The 23,856-nt window shown below is 39.5% G+C and overlaps 3 protein-coding genes across 7 annotated transcripts in view; 2 read left to right on the forward strand and 1 right to left on the reverse strand.

Annotated features, from left to right (window-relative positions):
- The first annotated feature begins 106 nt into the window (after positions 1–106).
- On the forward strand, positions 107–7,240 carry LOC141752208 (organic cation/carnitine transporter 2-like). 5 transcript variants are annotated; one of them, XM_074609938.1, is made up of 11 exons: positions 108–414; positions 1,782–1,964; positions 2,106–2,209; positions 2,407–2,561; positions 2,744–2,915; positions 3,619–3,751; positions 4,193–4,293; positions 4,451–4,665; positions 5,554–5,736; positions 5,906–6,041; positions 6,399–7,240. In XM_074609938.1, exons 1-11 carry the CDS (start codon positions 208–210, stop codon positions 6,466–6,468), a joined length of 1,659 nt encoding a protein of 552 aa, XP_074466039.1. In that variant the 5' UTR covers positions 108–207; the 3' UTR covers positions 6,469–7,240. The 5 variants fall into 5 exon arrangements, with proteins under 5 accessions (XP_074466041.1, XP_074466039.1, XP_074466036.1 ...); XM_074609935.1 differs by having other exon boundaries at positions 1,782–2,209; XM_074609937.1 differs by having other exon boundaries at positions 1,782–2,209; positions 2,518–2,561.
- LOC141752211 (organic cation/carnitine transporter 2-like) lies at positions 6,164–20,149 on the reverse strand. Its single transcript, XM_074609947.1, has 10 exons — positions 19,619–20,149; positions 17,772–17,875; positions 16,906–17,060; positions 15,982–16,156; positions 15,134–15,260; positions 11,772–11,869; positions 9,370–9,584; positions 9,051–9,233; positions 8,080–8,215; positions 6,164–6,976 (listed from the first exon to the last, which is right to left on the reverse strand). The coding sequence occupies exons 1-10, from the start codon at positions 20,015–20,017 to the stop codon at positions 6,892–6,894; spliced, it is 1,677 nt and encodes a 558-aa protein (XP_074466048.1). The 5' UTR covers positions 20,018–20,149; the 3' UTR covers positions 6,164–6,891.
- slc22a5 (solute carrier family 22 member 5) overlaps positions 15,213–23,856 on the forward strand; it is a 19,639-nt gene continuing 10,995 nt past the window's right edge. Inside the window, exon 1 of the mRNA XM_074609948.1 lies at positions 15,213–15,346. The gene's annotated coding sequence lies outside the window, so the exon portion shown is untranslated. The remainder of the gene's footprint in view (positions 15,347–23,856) is intronic.

Raw genomic sequence — 23,856 nt, forward strand, 5'->3', positions numbered from 1 at the left:
TAGTTAAGCAAAAGGTACACACTAACAACTGTCCTCTTTAATGTATCCTTGAGCATGTATAATTATCTAGTACAGGGTGTGGCTAGCTGGCTTGGCGGGTGATGTGAGGTGAGGGGAAGACAGAACAGTCTGTCTTTTTTCTGTTGCAGCATAAAAAGAAGTCTGCAGGACAAAGACTGTGGAGGGCACAGTTAGGATTCTGAGACTATGCAGGATTATGATGACACCACAGCTTTTCTGGGTCAGTGGGGACGTTTCCAGCAGGTTGTCTTCTTTCTGCTCTGTGCCAGCATTGTCCCCAATGGATTTGGCGCTTTCTCTGTCGTCTTCTTGACTGATATTCCCGGTCACCACTGCCTGGTTCCTGAGGTTAATCTGACCCAAGACTGGCGCAATGCTACCATCCCAAGAGAGGTAATTTAATTTTTTAACACAGCTTCTGGAAAAAAAAGGTAGAAAGTAGCAGTTTTTCATCGTTTTCTCATTATGAAAGTTACAATTTCTGCTCAAGAGTGAGAACTTTAAATATTTGTGAGTTCGGGCTTCAAGCATAAAATATGCTCAAGTTTTTTTGTGTGAAATTACTTTAGCTCTACCAGAAAGGTTGATATTATATTTTATTACACTTATGTTGAATACTTGATTCTGATTGGTCAGTCATTGGTTTTACCCCTCTGGCAGACAGTTTTTCTGTCAAATTATTAATTTCTTAAGTAAGTGGCCCCTGTATAATCTACAGCTAGTGGCTCATTGGTGTGAAATAAACCCCTTACATATTACAATATTTGAATGATCAAATTTGTTGCTTTGGATTTGATGTATTTTTTCTGCATCTGCTGTATAAAGAGTCGTTTATTGCGGTCTGGCTGCAGTCCAGGGTTTTATGTGAAAGTACAGGTACTTTAAGGACATAGTTGTTAACGTTTTATTGATGCATCACAATTGATGCAACACATTTCCATACACAGCACCATATGAGATACATTTAAGTTTAATGTGTGAATACCAGTTCATCTAGGCCTAAATTTAGGCTGAACGCTATTGTATACCAATTGTTTTTTTTTTATTTTGCTTGGGTTACTAATTTGATACTTTAATTGGTGTACTATTGACAATGGCCAGTAGAGAAGGGTTGTCCGTGAAATGTATTCATACTTCCTTGACAAGTTTCTCAAAAGATCGGCAAGAGAAGAGTGTGTAACCAGTGGGCAACTCCGGGGTCTGAAAAGTGAAGCCAGTACCTTAAACTTTCATTCTTTCTAACAGCCAGCAGGGGGCGACTCCTCTGGTTGCAAAAATAAGTCTGATTGTATAGAAGTCTATGAGAAAATGAGCCTACTTCTCACTTGATTTATTACCTCAGTAAACATTGTAAACGTGAGTTCATGGTCTCAAAGGTTAGTTTTAAGTCTTCTTCACTACAGCATGATGTTCATTTAGTACATTATGTTCCCATTTAGAGTCAGATAGACCATAAAGCAGGGGATGATTTAGGGCGTGTCTACCTAGTGATTACTGTGATTGTGTGTAACCACAGCAGGCACCCTCATTAAAAAAATGGTTTTAACTATATTCAAGGTGAGATTGGTATTAGAAAGGCACTCATTATTTAGTTTATTAGGGTTATTAGCCTAGTAAGCTAACATGTTGTATTATAAGTAGTATTGTTTCATCATCATATACTGACGGGAGAGCAACTCATTCACAATACAGGGATAGGTTCATTGTTAAAGAAATGTTACTAATAACACTAATAAAGTTTGTGTCATTGTTACTGTGAGGTGGTGGATGGGAAACGGGAACCGAGCAGATGCAGCAGGTACAGACTGGATGTGGTCAGAAATCTCTCTGCTCAGGGATTAATTCCTGGCAGAGACGTCAACCTCACCGACCTGGAGCAGGAGGGCTGTGTGGACGGGTGGATCTACAGCAAAGACATCTACCAGTCCACCATAGTCTCTGAGGTGAGGGTGTACACAGATAATAGTCCAACTGTATGTATACAACTTTTTCCAGTGTTTTGCTCTGGAAGGAAATGTTTGATTGATTTTTTATTGACAAAAGGATCTAGGTTCTTTTTCTTTGTTCATGCATGGATATATCAGTTTGACCTGGTGTGCAGTGATCATTGGAAGCAGCCTTTCACTTCCTCACTTTACTTCCTGGGAGTTCTTGTTGGGTCGTTCTTCTCAGGACAGCTCTCAGACGGGTACTGAAAACACCATCTCATAATGAAATTATGTACACACCATGTTAAATCGTTTAATTCTTCCTTGCTCTACTTTTGCCAAACAAATACACGGCAGATTTAAAATACCAGTAGAAATATTTCTATGGTTAAAATAATCAACCTTTTACTGTAAATTAATTTTTCATCTTATTTTTTATTTTGTTATTTGACTCTAGGTTTGGAAGAAAACCTGTTTTCTTCGCCACCATGGCAGTCCAGACAATTTTTACTTTTGTTCAAATGTTTTCACCTTCATGGACGGTGTTCTCCATCCTCCTCTTCATCAGTGGTTTGGGACAGATCTCCAACTATGTATCTGCTTTTGTGCTGGGTAAATATGAACATGTCACGCTTTAGTAACAAATACTTTTATACAGTCAGTGATTTTGAATTATACATATATTATGTGTACTCTACATAAATTGTTGTATCACTGTTTATCACTAACGTCTTCACTTATTACCTCTTATTTCTGTCATGGTTTTCTCTCTCTTTTTCTTTCTCTCTTTCCAGGCAGTGAGATCTTGACTGGCAATGTACGGGTCCTGTTCTCATCACTGGGTGTGTGTCTGTGTTTTGCCTTTGGCTACATGATGCTGCCTCTGTTTGCTTACTTTTTAAGGGACTGGAAATCTCTCATTTTGTGTATCTCTCTGCCTGGACTGCTCTACATTCCTCTCTGGTGGTAGGTTGTAATCACAACAAGAAAATGTGTTTGTGATAAGTTTACCTTTCCATCCATCCATCCATTTTCTTGCGTCTATTCAGGGCAGGGTCACATTGGCAGCAGGCTAAGAAAAGTATGCCACATGTCCCTCTCCTCAGCAAAGTTTTCCAGCTCTCCTTGGGGGGATCCCGAGGCGTTCAGATGTGATATATAATCCCCCCAGCGTGTTCTGGGTCTCCCTGGGGGTAGAGCAGCGTCTCTCCTCCGAGATCTCTCTGGATGTCTCAATCTTTCAGTCACTACCCAAAGCCATGACCATAGGTGAGGGTAGGAATGTAGATCGACTGGTAAATCGAAAGCCTTGTCTTCCGGCTCAGCTCCCGATTCTAGCGGTCTGGTACAACGCCTGCATCACTATTGATGCCACACCAATCCATCTTTCCATCTCACGCTCCATCTCATGAAAACGACCCAGAGATACTTGAATTCCTTCACTTCGGGCAGCGACTCACTCACCCACGGGACGGCTGCTCCATGTCATTCTAAGTCTACCTTATCATGCACCATAAATGTCATGATTTTGCTCTTGATGAAAACAATAATTTGTCTCTTTCCTAAGAGAAATATTCTAACTTGCATTCATTCCCTTTGTTACTTTGTTTTTTTAAATCCCTCTGATCCAGCCTGAACCTTTTTTTTTCTCTGTTGAATATTGAGGCAGGTTCATCCCAGAGTCTCCTCGTTGGTTACTCTCTCAGGGAAGAGTGGAGGAGGCCGACACCATAGTGAGAAAGGCTGCTAAGATGAACAAAGTCGAGGCTCCACAGATCATCTTTAAAGATAACAGTGTACATGTAAGTCCGCTTTGACTTTAATCATGCAGGACCAGACACAGGAGACAATGTGTGTGCTTGAGGACACACATTGTTAATACAAATCATCCCATGGGGAGTGTCTGTTGCAATTTTCATGGTAATTCTTCCAAATCTTTTTTTTTTTTTTGCAGATGAAATAATTGAAATAATAATAATAATAATAATAATAATAATAATAATAATAATAATAATAATAATAATAATAATAATAATAATAAAATAAAATTAAGTAAATAAATAGAAAAGAAAAGAAAATAATAAAAGAGAAAAAAAATCTATGAAATCATATAATGGATTTAGCTAAATAAAAACAAAAAAAGGTCATTCTTCCAGCAGTTGTTGAGATATTTCATTCTGGACAAACATGGTGGACTGACCAACTAAAATACAACAAACAGCAGATGGTTTTGTATCTTGCAGGCTGATGAGACAAATACACATCCTAAAGAAAACCACAATATCTTCAACCTGTTGAGGACAAAAAACATCAGAAACACAACTGTCATTCTGTGCCTGGTGTGGTGAGTGTCCTGTCTGATCATTTCAATCACCAAACAATTAGTTTAGTTACACTGTTTTGTCCTTCTTTAGTTGGCTGGAGCTACTGTATGGTATGTGTTAAATGCCATTTCTATGCTGATTTCCATCCAAACATCTCTACTGTCTGTATCTTTCCAGGTTCACTCTGAGTATTGGCTACTTTGGCCTGTCCCTGAACACATCCAGACTTCATGCTAACCCCTATTTGAGCTGCTTCATCTCAGCAGCTGTAGAGGTACCAGCGTACATTTCCAGCTGGCTGGCACTGCGATACCTTCCACGACGACTGTCTGTCATCTGTATCTTGCTCCTTGGAGGAGTGTCGCTGTATCTCATTCAACTGGTGCCTGAAAGTAAGCAGTGTCATGATGTAGTGCACCACAGTACTGTCATATTTACATGCAAATATGTTTAGGCCTTAAAAGAGTACTCCACAGGTTCAGCATCACACTCCTGTGACATTGAGGATAGAAAGAGGATACAATTTGATGCAGCAGAACCATCTTTTCTTATTCCATGCATTCTTCTTCCTTGTCAAAGGCACCTACATTACCCACAATGCAACTCTAACCCCGACAGTTCACTCGGGTGTGTTATGGTAGTAGAAGCTAATAATGTATCCTTGCACCGCTAGACTCGAACAGAGATGAGGATAAGTTCACATAGGCAGTAGTACTTCCCAAGAAAGACTAAGAAAACAGACTTTGATGTGTAAAATTGGCGCAGTTCCTCTTTAAGCCAGCTTCTGGTGTTGAAGAATTGTTAAGAATAAGAGGGTGACTTAAAGAAAGCTTTGGGGTTTCTTAAGCAGATGAGAAAATAGCTGCATGAAGTAAAGGCAGGGGTAAAAATCATTGTTACATGCATTTAATCTGCTGCAGAGTGGATCATTCAGGGATGGAAGATCAAAACGTTTTTGTGATTGCATCTTGCACAGTTATGACGATGTCACAGTGACAAAATCTGTCCACAGACAGCCATATAGACACCTAGCAGAGTACTCCAAACCGTTGATGTGGTAGTTCCCACCACGGTAGACGTAGGAACACATTTTGGCATGATGACACATACACACAGACTCCCAAGGTGAAAACAATACCAGCGTCGCTGTCGCGGCTGGCAAAATACTCGAAACACTACGTTACATGCATTTAATCTACTGCAGAGTGGATCATTCAGGGACGGACTTTCTTTTTTTGTTCCATTGTGTGTTCTTAGTCAAACCATTTCTTATGTTTCAGGTTTACCAGATCTATCTGTTGCTCTGGAGATGCTGGGTAAATTTGGTCTTACCACCGGTACATCCCTGATGTTTGCCTACACAGCAGAGCTTTACCCAACAGTGCTCAGGAACACAGCGACGGGGACATGCACTATGGTTTCCAGAGTGGGCAGCTCCATCGCACCTTTTTTGTTGCAACTGAGTGAGTAAACTGGTCTTTAATAATAATTATTAGCATTTGACCTGGGTTCATATGATTTCACCTATTTGTAGTTTGGATGCTCTGATGAATTCACATACAGTAAATGTTTACAGCACACATACACAGGACCAAGGAACTCCCTCTCTAATTTCCCCTTCTCCTTGTACAGGTGAATACTTTAAGTACCTGCCTTATATTCTACTGGGGACTCTGGCTGTTGTGTCCGCCTTTGCTGCTCTCTTCCTGCCAGAGAGTTTTGGACGACCTCTACCTCAAACTATTCAACAGATGCAAAAGAGAGAAAGGTGGGTTCCTTGAGGAATACATACATCTTTGTAAATCCCTTCTATGTTAATATTAGTTATTTTACCTAAGCCACCACAGAATGCTGATTGTTCAGACAAGAAAATAGCAATAAAAACAGCAATAATGTCAAATTATTCTTTAATATAACCATCAAATATATCATCATCATCATCATCATCATGACTCAGAGGATGTGATGATGGTAGCATCAGTCTTTGAAGTGAACGCACCTGTTCACGACGACGATAATGCAGTTGGGAAAAATCAAATAATATTCAAACATTGCAGCTTTTTTCAGATTTCCTGCATGCTGAATACCAAATGATGGTTTCTTTATTTGTCTTTTGTCACTACAGCATGAAGTGTCCATTCATCACAAGAAGAGAACATTCAAAACCTGCGGTGCTTTTTGAAAGTCGACTCTGATTGTCTAAAACATTGCTACTTACATGAGTTATTGCTAAATATTGTGCTATTTATTGTGTATCATTCCTACTGTTTACTGTTCTTACTACTCACAATTTCTATCAGAAAATTTCAATCAGTTCTGTACAAATGGATTCAATGACATTACATAACAGGAAGTGAAATTAAAGGAATTAAAACTTGATTTACATACCGTATGACCACTTTGGAGTGAATTAAATAGTTATTTTTACATCACACATTAAAGACTATTGTTTGTCATGTTCCTCGGTCCTGTTGAAGTCACATACTTTCACAAATCCAGTGAAAAAATAACATTTCTTTTAGTTATTCATGACAAATATCCATTTAACAGAAACATGGACAGAGACATGATGTTTGTCCAGTTTCCGTCTCAAGCCGGATATCAGCGCTGCTCCTTGTTCAAGGGACAACTTGAGACTTCTTTTCACCAGCGTTTTCCTTTTCTTCGGTGTTTGTTAGTGTATAAGGTGTCTTCTGACAACATCTAGAATAAAAACACAGTGATACAGTTACAGTAATGATTCACAGATAAAGAACAATGCTGTCCATGCCTGTTTTTAAACTTACGTAAGTGAACTAAAAAAACATTTTTTTAAGAAATGGATCAGATTCCCTGGCTTCTTGTAAATATCTATTGAAGTGGCACCCAGTATACATATTTATTGTATGAATAAACCAATGCAAAATTTCCTTGTTTGTTAAATCCGTGCAAAACTTGAAGTGAAAAAAAAGCAAAAGTGTACCAATATATGAGAGTGGTATCGATCTTCTCATCAAACTCTCAACGAGAAAGTAAAAAAGTGTATTTTCAAAATATCAAACTATTCCTCCATCCTCCAGTTGAGTTTGTGTGTTGTTTGCCTTTAACTGGTTACATATTATTGTGTCTTTGGTGGGTTTATATTTTCGTAGTAGCCTAAAGAAATGGCCCTGGAGGGTGAAAGCATGAGTGCTGATATGGGGCAGGGCACATGCGTGTACATATTGAAGAGCACAGTGTTTGGACTGCCAGAAGTTACTTATTGAGCAACTTCAACTTATTACTACTTTTTTATGGTCAGTTGAGCTGGACTTTAAAACAGTCAAAGGGCAAATGTTTTTATGCTTGCATGTGAAGATACAGTTAAAATGGCAATACTTTAAATTAAAATCTTCAAGATTGCCACTTTAAGTTAATCATTTTAAATCTGGTACTTATGCAACAACAAAAAACAGATTTGAGTAGTATTTGTAAAAAATAAATAAAGTCATTGCTTTTGTTTTGTCCTGCGTTACATTTACATTTATTTAATTGGCAGACATTTTTAATCTAATTTCTAAGGTGGTGTTTTCTATCAGGTGAAAAAAAAATTAAAAAAATGTAAATAGAAACAGGACATTGTGATAAATAAAACTGCCCTGTTTATATGTAAAACTAAAGTAAAATAATAATAAAAAAGATTGACGACAGATTGACAGAAAATTAAACTATCAAACCCAGATAAACTAAGTTTAAATCAACATAAAAATTGAGAACTGTACAAAAACACAAACTAATGACCAATCTGAATGTATAATAACGTTGGTCTGTGGGAGGCGTAGTCTTACCCGGGGAAGTGTTGCATGTGAGCGATGGTGTCGGGCAGAGGCATTCCATAGCTCTCAGGCAGCAGGAGACTCAGCAACCCTGATAGAGCTGTAATGCTTCCCATGAGGATGTAAGGCAGTGAAATGGAATAGCTTCCTGTGGCAACACATCAAAGAAGGACACATTGAGAAACAACCCTGGCCGGAGCAGTTAAAAAACAAAAAGACAAAAGACTTTAAGTGCTTCGATGTGGCTGCATCAGTCGTTTAACTCCAATCCTCTAAATCTTAAAAGAAACTTCTAAATTTTAACTGAAAGCTTTGGGCTTTTCAGCAGACTGGTGTATCCGATGTGAGTGCTAATCAAGCTGCCTTTATGTTTTTCTGCTTGTGACTTGTTGTTTTGTTTCTGTAGAGGCACCAGCTTCTTATTAGCCTCTTGCAACTTTACCCACCGTGGGACGAATAAAGGAATATCTTATCTTATCTTATCTTATCTTGTTTCTAGTAGTGTTAGTCGAAGTTGGGAAAGAAACTGCTTTTCTTATCATCCAAATAATTCCATTCACTGCCATGCATGGGAAAATTAAAGAGGACCTATTATGCTTTTGTGCTCCTTTCCTTTCGTGTGTTATATATAGTTTTTTTTGTGCATGTAAAAGCTTTGCAAAGATATAAAGTCCACGCTAAAGGGAGTTACTCTCCCCCACAGAAACACTGCTCCCGAACTGCCTGAAACGCCTTGCTTGAAGTCCCGCCTTTTATTCCGTAACATGGTGATGTCACCAAGTAACACATTTGCATAATACCTGCCTAGCGGCTAATTTGGCATGCCCTCAAACAAAGCTAGTTAGAGCCTAGCCCCAAATACATGTATGAACCTGAAAATGAGCATCATAGGTCCTGTTTAAAGCAGAGTCAATTCAGATAAATAACCCTTTTCAACCAATAAGTGAGTGATGGGACATGAACTGAGGTGAGATCATCCTTACTTAAGTAAATGAAGTATGGGGCAACGACGCTGCCTATTCTGGAGGCCATGGAGCAGGCGCCCAAAGCCGTATTCCTCACTACGGTTGGGTAGATTTCTGCTGTGTATGCGTACACAATAGCAAACGCTGTCGTCACTGCAAACTTCCCCATCATCTCGAGTGTTGTGGCGAGATAAGTCAGGTCTAGAGGGGATAAAGCATTAAATTGTTAGAGGTTACATGTGAGTTGAGTAAGCTGAACATTCAAACTTATTCTTTTCTCAAGCAATCAAGGCTGTATTAATCTAGTGTTAAAAAGTTGCCCATTGAAGTGCCATACTTGCTGGTATGAGTTGTATAAAGAGTAGAAACAATCCTCCCATGAAGAAGGTTGAGGCGAGACTCAGTCGTCTGGAACACCAACGAAACATAACCCATGACAAAGTGTAGGCTGGCAACTCTACCACAGCAGACACGAAACAGTTGAAGTACGCGTTACCGTGAAGGTTCGCCGTGTTCAGGGAAAGAGCAAAGTAAGCAATGGCCACGCTGTTCCTGTGGGGATAATTGTTAAGCACAAATATCAATCTAGAAGGTGTTTATTATTGTGTGTAGCTCTATGGCATGACACTCGTCTATTGTACAGTATATGTGTATATATAAGATTGTTAGTTGTTGTGTCTTTCTAGACAACTAACGTAGCAGCTAGGTGGCTCACGCTAGCAAGCTGCAGCCACGCTCGGCTCGTGATTGGCTTGGGCGGGTGTGTGGGCGGGACCTCGATACCGTTACTGGCTCCAAATGATATCAAAATCTCAAGATGGTAGCTCCCGTATCCAGGATATTTTGGCTTAACTTTTGTACAGTAGGTGGAAGTAGAGACGTGGTCCATCTATATGTTGTTCACTGGAGCATTTAGCTGCTAAATTACGGCGACCAGACGTTTTCAACAGTCACTAACAAATTGTCCCGGTTTTCACTACAATTAAAATAATTATATTATACTTACATAGACGTTTATCATGTTCCAATCATTCATTAATTTGTGCACATGAGATAAGTATACAGAGAGCCAGCACAGCGCACCGCTGCAGTCTCTATAGAGAGTGATATTGCGCGCCGTCAAGCCACAATTACGCACAGACGCAACAGATATCCGCTGGTTACATCAAGTGTAGTTTTGATCCACAGAACCCTCTGTGCTTAAGTGCAACATCAAACGTGTCATTTTGATTAATTATTCTACACAGTTCCTTCTGCGCATCAACAGGCATTTCGCTCCGCTTATAACTCCCTCAGGACCGTCCGTTTCTCCGACCGTGTCTCCATCCTGGCCAAAATGTCCTCTGAGCTCCACAATTTTAGTTATAATAGCCTAAGACGAAACAAGTTGAAAAATAATGGACGTAGGCCCAGACAACAATATGGTTCCTCTGAGGGAAACTCTCTACAGGACTCCCAAACTGTCAGTGCGTCATGACGGGGATGGCCCTGTGATTAAAGGGGGAGAAAGTCATGATTGTCACTCACAGCCTCTAATGCATCCACCTATAATAATACCTTCTTTCTGACCCCACTCCATGCTCAAATGCACCACAGGTGCGCCAAGTTAGCCATCCTGATGAAAACGCCTATGGTGCGTGCAGATTAGCGCATGAACGTGCGCGTGCATGAACGTGCGGTACACTTGAAAAAAAAGTGTCCCAGTTTGGGGGTTTGAAAATATGGTCACCCTAAGCTACATGCTTTGCTAGCTAGTGAACATAGTGGAGCTTTTAGCAACTAAATGCTTTACTAGCTAGTGAACATAGTGGAGCTTTTTGCAACTAAATGCTCCACTATGTTCACTGGCTAGTTAAGCAGCTAATGTAGCAGCTAGGTGGCTTACGCTACGGCCTCGCTCGGCTCGTGATTGGCTTGGGCGGGTGTGTGGGCGGTACCTCGATACCGTTGCCTGTCTCCAAATTATGTCAAAATCTCAATATGGCAGCTCCCGTATATGGGATATTTTGGCTTCACTTTTGTACAGTGGTAGGAAGTGGAGATGTGGTCCATCTATATATTGTTCACTGGAGCATTTAGCTGCTAAATGCCCCACTAGCTAGTGAACATAGTGTAGCATTTATGCTGCACTATGTTCACTGGCTCATGAAGCATTTAGGTGTTAAATGCTCCACTGCAGGTTTAAGAAATGTAACAGCATATACTGTACTGTATTAATGACAATTGCAATAATTGCTTTGTGTCCATCATTTTTTTTTTTAAATAAATAAAAAGCTTGAGTTGTGATGACAGATATTAGATCAGAAAAACTGTATAAAGTTAGAAAGTCCTTCAACTGTAGAAAGAATTACATGCAGCTTGGAGCTTATACACCTATGATTATCTCACAACTTTGTTTTTCTGTAAGACTAAATGGATGTCGTTTCTAAATCAAAATCTAACTGCACATTTTTTCAGATTTAGCACAGGAAGAATACAGGCATACTGTGCAGTTACATAAAACCTGATTTTGATCTTAGTTGCAGGCTTCACAGCACTTGACAGGTCATTATTTGTTGTTAGTGAAATGGCCTGACATGTGGTAGAGGTGATGCATGAACAGGCTGAAACTGTGTGCGCATGTTTTGTAGCAGCGTGTGCTCAGTACATGTCTACGTGTGTGAGCTTAGGTGTGTGTATTTGTACATGCAGGGTCACTGTACTGACTGTGGAGGTCAGGCAGGAACAGCAGGGACTCACCAGAGCAGCCACAGCGTGACAGAAATCCAGCGGATGTTTCGAGAGCGAAGCAGGTCACAGATGTTGTAGGCCTTCCTCTTCTCACATTGAAGTTCTTTCTGTGGGGCAGCAGAGCCCGTGGAACAACAAACACTTAGCAAGCAGAGCCATCGGTCTAGAAAGAATTTCATTAGAGAGAGGCTTGTGAATGCACAGCCACTTGCTGAGGGAACATGTGCACGTGTTCACACCTGTAGTACCCAAACGTCAGGATCAGGATTATTGGGGGCAAAAGTTCAATGTGTAATGAAAAACTGAGGGGGCAAAAAAAAATTGTAGTAATTAGGAAAAGATGTAGAGCAAACACTGAGTTCTCTGGTTTACTTTTACACTGCAAAATGTCCTGCTTTATCTACTTTTGGTCACAGTAAAAAACAAATCAAAGGGATTTGTCTGAAGATTGTTTATATTTTAATTACTATCGGATGATACATCATTATCAGATTTTTGTAACAGATTGTCTATTTTCACCATGGTGAGAATAGGTTGTGGAGGATGAATGGGTCAAACTCAAGACTGTCAGAGACTGTTTTTAAATTATTTTCAGTTTTCAGTCACAGTTTGGTTAGGTTTAGGTACCAAAACTACATGGTTTAGGAAAAATAAATACATACAGTACATACAGTATACACATACAGTATCTAATGTGTGCCCGGTTCAGGTGCAAATAGCATTGTTGGCTACAGACTAGGGCTGTCAAAGTTAACGCGATAACGTGTTAACGCAAATTAGTTTTAACAACACTAATTTCTTAGTCTTTCTGGTCACACGTTGCTGTGGGATGGTGTTCCATTCCTCAACCAGGATTCAATTTGCCTTATCGCACAGGCCTTATCCAGATTAGATCAACGTGGAATGCCGATTGCTTGTAGCAGACACCAAATGATCACGTTAGTAGGGCGTAGCACCCAACAGGCCAGACCTGATTGGCAGCACCAGAGCTCAAAACAAGAGTCAATACCAACAGGAGAATACACTGTTTAGCATTGGCAGAGCATTTTGGCAATTTTTCCTTGGGTGCTACCCACATAATCAGCTGTGCTGCTCATCCCACAAATGCATGATCCTTACAAGTTGGACATCATTGTGAAGGTAAATAAACAGGCTTTCCAAAAATGTAAAATACAATGCCAATTAGCATTTTAATAACAAAGAAATAATCCACCAAACACAAATTTCCAAACTTTTTTTTCCGAGTTTATATATATTCTGTTTATGTCGTGCTACTAGCACTACTAGCTACTGGCTGGTAGCCGGTTGTTTGGGAACAGAGACGTTAATACATCCACCACGGAACAGGCTTAAGGCATACAGCCCATGGGTGTATTATAAGATAATAAAAGTGATGAATTACAGCCAATATATCCATTATTACAGCCGCGTACAGCTAGCAGGAAGCTGGCAGAACCGGATATGTCCTATGAGCGTGCATAGCGGTGCAGTCCCGTGACTCTGATGCACGTTCATTATGCTGAGGAAAATAACTCTTGATTTGGCTATTAGTTAGTTTTACAACTTTTAGGACATAATGATTTAAATGAGGGCTATTTAAGTGTTCGTACTGGGAAGTTGATTTAACCTAGAAAATAAGTATCCTCTGATTTCCAGACATCTCTTTATACATCCATGGCTATGGACTCATTGCTGTTTTCAGTCCAAAATGGCGCCAGAGATACAGCAGCGCCATCTAGCGGCTATTGTCAAAAAAGCTTTTTGACAACAGTGCAAGCAGCATTTCTAGGGGCCAAGCAATCGGCCTGTTCCGAACTGTCACTGCACTAGTTATTATTAATTGTTAAAAGGCCCCAGAAAGAGATCACATGACCACGCCGGAGGCAGGGAGGATAAAACAAGCGCTCCTGACTGGAAAGGGACCCCCCAGGTGCAATCACTTCCACTTAATTAGAGGCTTCATGCTGCCTTCCTCCCTTTGTTCTCCCTCTTTTGAATTCAGACATGATGTGTGTGTCCTGTGAGTTAATTTACTTCTTTAATGTCTTGATTTATCGCACAATATCTGATGAGATGAGTTTGTTCTTTGCAGAGCTAAAACCACACAGACAGAGGCAACCAAAAAACTAATAAGAAATCTGCATCGGAAAATAAAACTGCTCTGTATAATTGAAGCCTGCTGACTGCTTCTCCTTCTGTGTTCATATAGAGTTAAGTTATGTGCATTCCTGTCCAACTGGTCCAACTGCAGTAGAGGTTAAATGTAAGCAAAGTCGGCTGCCATCCAGACTACTGTTCACTCATCAACAGTAAATGATTATATCACACGGAGCAGTGAACCCTAGAAGGTGCCTAAAAGTAAACGTGACAAGAGACACATGAACAACAAGAAAATCAGTATTAGCAGGGAAAACGGGTATGAACTGGTTAGTGGCTTAGGTATGAGGGGTATAAAGTTTTCTCTGTGAGCCAAATTCATTGTCATTTCCTGCTGGTTTTGGATAAATTCTGACTATTCTAGTACAATGCTGGTTACTTGAAATGAATGTACAACTGATGTTATATTTCCTGTTCTCAGTAATGCAATGAACTTTTCTCAGCCTGCCAACACAGTTTAATACTAGAATGGCACTCGGAGAGAGCGCATACCTCCGTGAAGGTGCGTGACTTATTAACGCGGTGTGTTTTTGACACTACGTTGTCTCTCATCCCGTCATCTACCGCTTTTTTCTTTCTCACCGCGGACGGCCAGCAGCTCCCGCCACACCTCGGATTCTTGTCACACGTCCACACACGTATCTCTCTGCTCTCAGAAGGAGGAAGAAGGCAGGGTCACACATCATCAACGCGTCATCAATGCGTCATTAATGTGTCATTAATGTGTCATCAACGCGTCATCAGTTACACTGCGCATGTGTTATACCCTGTGGTCTTAATGCTCAGGCTGATCGGAATTCTTAAAAAAATTCCTGAATCCGGATCATGATCTGGATCGCCACCAAAATCTAATGGATTGTTCATTGTGCTACACTCCACCACTCCAAAAAAAAATTCATTCAAATCCATCACGGACTTTTGGAGTAGTCCTGCTAACAGATAGACAGACAGACAAACAAACAAACAAACCAACGCCAGTGAAAACAATACCTCCTTCAAGGCCTTAGGCCTTTGTAATTAATCTAGGGCTATCAAAGTCAACGCAATAATAACTAATTTCTTTAAAGCATGAATGCATTTTGCGATTCTTAGGTTGTAGCAGGCTCAGTTTTAAAGCTAGAGTGAAGGTACTGGTATGAAACTGCAAAACCTAAGGGAAATACAAATAATTCCATGACCTTGTGTTTATGACAATTTTTTCAGTGAGATCTCACCTGCAAAGGACTGAAGATGACCGGCGGAGGCTCGATTTTGTTCCTCTTAGCAGCATCTCTCATAATGGCCTCAGCCTCCTCCACTCTTCCCTGAGAGAGCAGCCACCGAGGAGACTCTGGGATGAACCTGCCTCATTACACCACAGAGACGACAGAGAGAGGAGACACATGTTTAATCCCCTGGAACAGAGGAAAACGTACTGTGCAGTAAAGGTAGTATTGAGGCTTTTCTTTTACCTTGTATTGAGGCCTTATAATGCTGAAATGCCTCTATAAAAGTAAAACGTTACCTCATAATAAAGCCCTCATTAAGTTGGCTGATGGTGTTGGGGTTATTATACTGGAAATACAAAGTAGCACAATCGACGTATATTTATTTATTTAATCATATGAAAAAAATATAAAAATTATTACTTTAAAAGGCAACTTATTTATTATCGATTAATATGCCAATTTGTTGGGGTTTTTTTAGTCTAAAAATTGTAAAAAAAATAAATAAATAAAAAAGCGAAAAATGTCCATCACAAGTTTTGTCTGACCAGCGGTCCAAAGTCCAAAAAATATTCAGTTTACTGAGAAAGAAGATTAAATATTCCAATGCATTCTCATCCCTACTCGTCATATACTGACGCTTTGTCAGACTAGTGCAAAATAGTGCAAAACAATCGAGTTATTGTTGCAGGAATGATGCTGATGGATTGATTAACCTGCATGAATCCATCAAGCTGCTGTCAGCATTGCAGGAAAAGAATTTCTCAACATTATGCAAACAGTTGACATAATATATAGCCAAATATGTAACATCAACAAGAAAAAACACACACACAAGCAAACACACACCTACCTACCACCAGAAAGGCACATAGAGGAGGAAGCCAGGCAGGGAGAGGCCAAGGAGAAGCATCCTCCAGTCTCTGATGAAGTAACCAAACAGCGGTAGCAGCATGTAGCCCACGGCAAAGAAAAGACTCGCGCCCGCGGTGGAGTAAATCGTCCGAACACGTGGGCCCAATATCTCGGTCCCTTAGCACAAGAAAAAAGGGATGAAGGTGTAAATGACAGTCTTTTGCATTATCGTGAACAAGTTAGCGACTAAATTAGGGCTGTCGGAGTAAACGCGATAATGCGTTAATGCGAAATCGTTTCAATAACACAAATTTCTTTAACGCAATTGATCTTTCGGAGGTTGTAGCGGACTCAGTTTTAAAGCTAGAGTGAAGATACTGGCATGTTAAATAACACTCCAAACGTGTGCTAAATTTTGGCGAAGAAAAACTGTCATGGCCATTTTCAAAAGGGTCCCTTGACCTCTGACCTCAAGATATGTAAATGAAAATGGGTTCTATGGGTACCCACGAGTCTCCCTTTTACAGACATGCCCACTTTATGATAATCACATGCAGTTTGGGGCAAGTCATAGTCAAGTCAGCACACTGACACACTGACAGCTATTGTTGCCTGTTGGGCTGCAGTTTACCATGTTATGATTTGAGCATATTTCTTATGCTAAATGCAGTACCTGTGAGGGTTTCTGGACAATATTTGTCATTGTTTTGTGTTGTTAATTGACTTCCAACAATCTATATATACATACATTTGCATAAAGCAGCATTTTTGCCCACTCCCATGTTGATAAGAGTATTAAATACTTGATAAATCTTCCTTTAAGGTACATTTTGAACTGATAAAAAAAAAAAAAAAAAAAAATATTTCAATTGATTGACAGCCCTAGACTAAATACATCTGAGGATCGTTGTAACGGACGAAAGTACCTAGCACGAACGCTGCCACATAATTGGAGATTTGTCCCATCCCGGTAACAAAGAACATGGCACAGAACACGGACCAGGATGGAGAGAAAACCTGGATGAATGTGAACACTGACTGGACTGCCATGGCCACAAACAACACTATTTTTCTTCCATACCTGAAAAAGGATACAAAGCACAAGTAAATGACCAACTAAGCATGTTGTGTAGATGGGATGGTCAACAAACTTGACCCCACATCTACTGTATCAGTACAGTACAATTCACTCTCACTAACTCTCTCATTAACTTTTGTTAAAAAGTCCATGTTTTCTGGCAGCAATCCCACTGTAATACGCTACCTGTTAGCGAAATGAGCCACTAGCTGGTGAAGAAAGTCAAACATTTAGCAGCTAAAGAGCCAGATATTTTTCTCTGAAGTCACTCCCCACCATGCTTTGATGTGTGAAATCGGTAAAGTTTCCCTTTAACGTGACTTCAGATGTGAGCAGGCCCACAACATGAGTGTAGTCCTGGAACATTTAATGCTGCTGCTTGATTTTTACTGACAGCATATTGCAACGCTTTCTCCATTTACAGTCAGACTAAGTAAAGGTGTGAAATTGTGCTTTTTCTTCTATTGCTGGAGTGTTGAGTTGGTTGGTTTATGTCCGAACACAAAATCTTAACCATTCATATCATTAAAATATCTATTCATTGACAGGGGGAACAACTTGTTGAGATTTGAAAGAGGGCACGGTGTTGAAGGTTATAAGAGGTACGGATTAGCCTACCACATGCATGGATTTTTATTTGGCAGACAACGTGGCATGGAGATGTGTTGAGTGACACATTTTGAAAAAAAAAAAAGTTAATATTTTATCCATAACCTGTCAGAGAACTGTCCTGAAATGAAGGAGCCAGCGAAAACACCACAGAAGTAGATAGAAGAAGTCAACGGGTTCTTCCACCTGTTGTCACACACCAGGTCCCACTGCAAACACACACACACACACACACACACACACACACACACACACACACACACACACACACACACACACACACACACAGTAGGTGAACTGAACCCATAGTGTCAAATCCTGAAGTTGCAATTTCTTAACAAGAAAAACAGTCCAAACTACCATTTGTAAAAACATATATATAAATTAATTTTTATTATCACATAATTGTACAGCACATAGTGAAATTTAGCATCTGCATTTAACCCAAGGTTAACCCGAGGCAAACTGGCACCTCTCCAACTATTACGGTTGTAAATCACAAGTTTCATCACAGTATTATATTGATTTTTTTGGACAACAATATGATATTTACTGATATCACAAAGTCTGCCACGATACGATTTGGATTAAATTCAATTCAGGGACCTGCGTTTGATATGAGACGATATATGTCCATTTAACACAATCAATTATATTTATATCAACTCACAAAAAGAAACTAAAATATGATTTGACAATTTTATTACCGAGCTCTTCCAGACATTTAAATGAAAAACAATCTATTGTTTGCAGGACTGTAATGATGCCGTTCAATCATTTCATTCGGCCCGAATGAAATGATTGAACGTGCTACCTGCCAGTCTACCTACCTGCCTGCTCGCACTCTGCCCTGGTACGCATCAGTCATATTTTTTATTGTTACGTTCATTATAGGGCTGCAACTAACAATTATTTTCATTGTTGATTAATCTGTCGATTATTTTTTCAATTAATTGATCAGTTGTTTGGTCAATAAAATGTCCGAAAATTGTGAAAAATATCACAGTCGGTGTTTCCCAAAGCCCAAGATGACGTCCTCAAATGTCTTGTTTTGTCCTCATCTCAAAGATAATCAGTTTACTGTCATAGAGGAGTAAAGAAACCAGAAAATATTCACATTTAAGAAGCTGGAATCAGAGAATTTTTACTTTTTTTCTTTAAAAATTAAATCAAAATAGTTGGCGATTCATTTAATAGTTCTAATCGATTGATGATTAATTGATAAATTGTTGCAGCTCTAGTTCATTACGATATGTTTACATCCAGTTGAATCATTTAAAAAAAAAAAAAAGATCTATTTTACTTTAGCTAGTTTCTGAAGATTACCAACCCTATCTTTAATGTTGATTCACTTCTATGGTCATTTTGAAGGTCTAATTTTCTTGTGTTGTTTCACTGGATATTGAACGGTGTCTTCATTATTATATTAGCCTATCTAATGAGGGTGGACAAAATATTAGAAACACAAAATGTATATGATCTCTTAGTTTCCAATGGGTGACATCTAGGTGGATGATATATTTAGGTTATTTCTTGTGTAGATCTGGAAAATATATTAAAGTCTATTCTGACATCAAGATGACATTTTTGCAGTCAAGGACGATCTAAATCAATTAAAACTTAAATTTTAAAGTTCAATTTATGAGATTCATCAACATCTAAATGCAATCTTTCTTTGTAAAATGCATAATGCTGATCATATTGATTTCAGAGTTAATTGATTAGTAAGTTGATTAAATTGAACATGCATTTAACCAATCAATATCATAACATTTTAGCACTTATTTTTTTACAAAATACCCACTGCTTCTGTAGTGACCGCAGTGTTTTGTCTGCAAGGTTATATCATATGCATCATAGGTATTTTAGGGATTATGTTAAAAGCAGCACATCCTTTGCAGAAGCAGCAGCAGCATCCTCTCTACCTTTAGCAGATCTGCAGGTACACAAACCTCAGTAGTGATTGTGGAGATGTAAACACTGTGGTCGTACTCCCATCCGTCCAAGCAGCTCTCTTTCGCCACATCAGACAGATTCACATCCACACCAGGCAGCCAGCCTCTGTCCGAGTAGTTCAGCACATCTTGCAGGTTGTACCTGGAGCACTTGCTGAGTACTAGCTGGCTGCTGTGGTTGTCCTCCTCCAGCGGGATGCTGCTGTTCCTCCAGGCGGCGCTGAGGTTGAGGTGATCCGGGATGAGGCAGCGGTGAGGCGGCGTGTCGGCCACGAACACCACGGACAAACCGATGTAACCATTGGGGATGATGCTCAGACAGAGGAGGAAAAACACCTGCTGCTGGAAACGACCCCACTCACCGAGGAACGAGGTTGCAGCTTCATAGTCGGCCATGATGTTATGTATTGTGGTGGCTGCTGTGCATGCTCTAAAAAAGCAGACACACAAATGGATGGAGGAGGTTTTGCAAAAGCAGTGGTTTCGTTTCAGCTACTTAACCATCCCACCCACCACACACTGTAGTGACTTTAGGCTGCAGGTTTTCCTAAATGAACCGATTTTGAGGATTAACTGGCTCCCAGTCTCCCAGAATATCATTTTATAATGGTCAAATACTGCCCCTTTTATTTCAGTTTCAACATATAAACTACAGCTTGATTAAAATATTTAATATTATAGTAAACATATTTAATATTTATATTAATCACATTATAGTTAATCGTGATTAATTGCAAATTTTTTTTTTTTTTTTAATGTACCTTAAAGGAAGATTTTTCAAGTATTTAATACTCTTAGAGTGGGCAAATATGCTGCTTTATGCAAATGTTTGTATGTTTTTTATTGTAAATCAATTAACAACACAAAAAAATATAAATATTGTCCAGAAACCATCACAGGTACTGCATTTAGCATTACAAAATATGCTTTTGGAGAGGGCTTTTTCAAAAGCAGTGGAAACAAAAACAAACAAACACATATAACAAAAACAACCCAAAAAAACCCAATAATAATACAAAAATAAAATCAATTAATATATAATTTTAATGGTCAAATACTGCCCCTTTTATTTCGGCTTCAACATATATATTACAGCTTCATTAAAATATATAGATGCAATTAATCACATTATAGTTAATCGTGATTAATTGCAAATTAATCACACATTTGTTTTTTGTTTTTTCGAAATGTACCTTAAAAGAAGATTTATCAAGTATTTAATACTCTTATCAACATGGGAGTGGACAAATATGCTGCTTAATGCAAATGTTTGTATGTATGTATTATTGGAAATTAATTAACAACACAAAAGGAAGTATTTCACCTGCATTTTAAGTAGGGCTGTCAACCAATTAAAATATTTAATCGCCATTAATCGCATGATTGTCCATGATTACTTTATTAATTAATTGCAAATTAATAAAAAAATTTATTTGTTCAAAATATACCTTAAAGGGAGATTTGTATACTCAAATACAACACAAATGACTGTTGGAAAAGTCCATCATTATGCTGTAGAGGTAGAGAGAGAGTGAGCAGACACGGTCTCTCTCTCCCCTACACTATACCAGTCAATGTGATGATTTACATGTTCCCTATACTTGTCTCACAAGACTCAGATGCACTCTGCACCCTTTTATCTCCGTAATGATTACTGTTACAAATTATCTTTGGTCTAAGGTCCGAATAACTTCCTTTTTTTACAACTTCTTAAAGGTTTCCTGTGTTCCTTGCCAGAATAGCAGACGTTTTCGTTGGTCTGTCTAGTGCTGCTTTATCTCATGTGCATGTGTGACAGGTCAGGATCACTGTCCTCATTTTCTCAACAGCTGACTATATGATACAATAAATGTTTCTGTTCAGCTCCAGGTTGTTCTGAACACACCAGAGGGCCAGCATGCCCTCATATAAGATAAGATAAGATAAGATGAACCTGAATGAAATTCAGGTGTCAAAGCAGGGAATGTCATCATCATCCTCCACAGCAGGGGATCTACAGTAGCAGACGGGTAATCTGATGACGCAGAGTCAATTCCTGCTTTTCCCATGTTCTTAGTTTATAGAGTACCTTCACACTGATCCACGTCCTGCCACAAACAGACACCCAACTTCATTCACTATCTGCAGTGTGTTAAATGCTTTTCATCTTAAAAGCTTATATACAACATCGGTTTCTTAAAGATTTACAAAACTGTAAGATTACATTTCATACACCTTTTAGAGGAGCAGTGTTTAGGGATCTGGTGGTATCTAGTGGTGATTTTGCAGATTGCAGCCAACTGAAACAACAGAGGTGGGAAGTGAGTGGTGAAGCAAGAGAGAGAGAGCGGCGGTGACGGCAGCGAGTAATGTTATCGACTCTGGCCCAAGCAGGAAAAGTTAACAGTGTTTGGTTTGTCCCAATGGGTGTATAAAAAGAACTGGATACAGTGTTGTAGGCGGGCTCCCATTCATTCCTACCGCCGTTTGGCCACTACAACAATTTGTTTCAAAGTCCGCCACTCTTCCTGGGGGCTTGGGTTTGTCCGTTCTGGGCAGTGGTGGTTGGTGGAAAGTTTTCTAGGTAGGGCTGTGCCACATCCAATCAATTTCAGCAAACATCCCGGTTCAATTTAATGCAAAAAAGTGAAGGTATCAAAAACACATTAATGTGATTAATGTGATCATTAATGCAACGTGGCAGACTCCGTGAAGAGGACCCGCTCCCTATGTATATATAAACTGCTCAGTTTGAGGTAACAAAAACACAATGATTCTTATTTTAAGGTGATTAAGGAAAACATACTTATTAATATTATATTCCATTTCTGCCAATAGATCCATCTAATTGTTACACACTGGTCCTTTAATACCACAATTTCCATAACAATGGTGTTGAGCGCCACAAACGGGAAGTCCACAAACGGGATCCTTGCATATGTCCCTGGGGAGTCAAGGCCGTGTTGACTGTATCATCCACTGACCTGTCTGCCCAGTAGGCAAACTACAGGGGGTCCAGCAGGGGTCATGTGATGTCCTCAGACCTCACACAGCTCCAGTGATCTGTTGGAGATCTGTGTGAAGATGGAGGCCAGCTGGTCAGCAGCAAAAGACTTTCATACAGGAGGGTGACACGCCATCTGGGCCTGGACCAGGTCTGTAGCAGCAACAATGAAAACACTCAAAGCAGGCCAGTAACTCCAGCTTTGCCTTGTTGGACAATCTCCTCGCAGTCTGGACCACAGGCTTGGCAGATTTTAGTTTCTGCCTGTAAGTCTGGAGAAGAAGAAGCAGGCAGTGATCAGAGAGTACCAAAGCTGCACGGAGGACAGAGCAATAGGCGTCCTTTAATGTTGTATAGCAGTGGTCCTGTGTCATAATATTTGGTCTGAAAGTTGGAAGTTCATGGCAAGAACAATGAGCAGTGAGTCTGGATGTTTTTGCTCCATGTTTATCTGGTCAGCCATGTTGTATAATGCCTCACTAACACAGGTCTTTATCCTTCTTTTTTCCAGACATTAACTAGCACATAAGAGACATTTATGTATCTTAAAAAATAGTTTACGTGATAATAATGTGTTAACACAAATTCATTTTCGCGCAATTGATCTTTCAGAGGTTATAAAACTAGAGTGAAGATAGTGGCATCATAGAGAAAACCTAAGGAATCCATTGGTACCAACCATGTCACACCAGCTTGTCGCAAAGGAGGCTCAATAACGCTCCAAAATTACACTACATTTTGGCGAGGAAAAACTGGCATGGCCATTTTCAAAAGGGGCCCCTTGACCTCTGACCTCCAGATATGTAAATGAAAATGGGTTCTATGGGTACCCACGAGTCTCCCCTTTCACAGACATGCCCACTTTATGATAATCACATGCAGTTTGGGACAAGTCGTAGTCAAGTCAGCACACTGACACACTGACAGCTGTTGTTGCCTGTTGGGCTGCAGTTTGACATGTTATGATTTGAGCATATTTCTTTATGCTAAATGCAGTACCTGTGAGGGTTTCTGGACAATATTTGTCATTGTCTTGTGTTATTAATTGATTTCCGATAATTAATATATACATACATTTGCATAAAGCAGAATATATGAGTATACAAATCTCCATTTAAGGTACATTTTGAACAAATGTGTTATTAATCTGCAATTATTTAATTAATTAATCATGGACAATCATGCGATTAATAGCGATTAAATATTTTAATCGATAAATTAAAATGCATGTGAAATACCTCCTTTTGTGTGT

The sequence above is a fragment of the Sebastes fasciatus genome, chromosome 16 (assembly GCF_043250625.1).
Source record: "Sebastes fasciatus isolate fSebFas1 chromosome 16, fSebFas1.pri, whole genome shotgun sequence".
NCBI lineage: Eukaryota > Metazoa > Chordata > Actinopteri > Perciformes > Sebastidae > Sebastes > Sebastes fasciatus.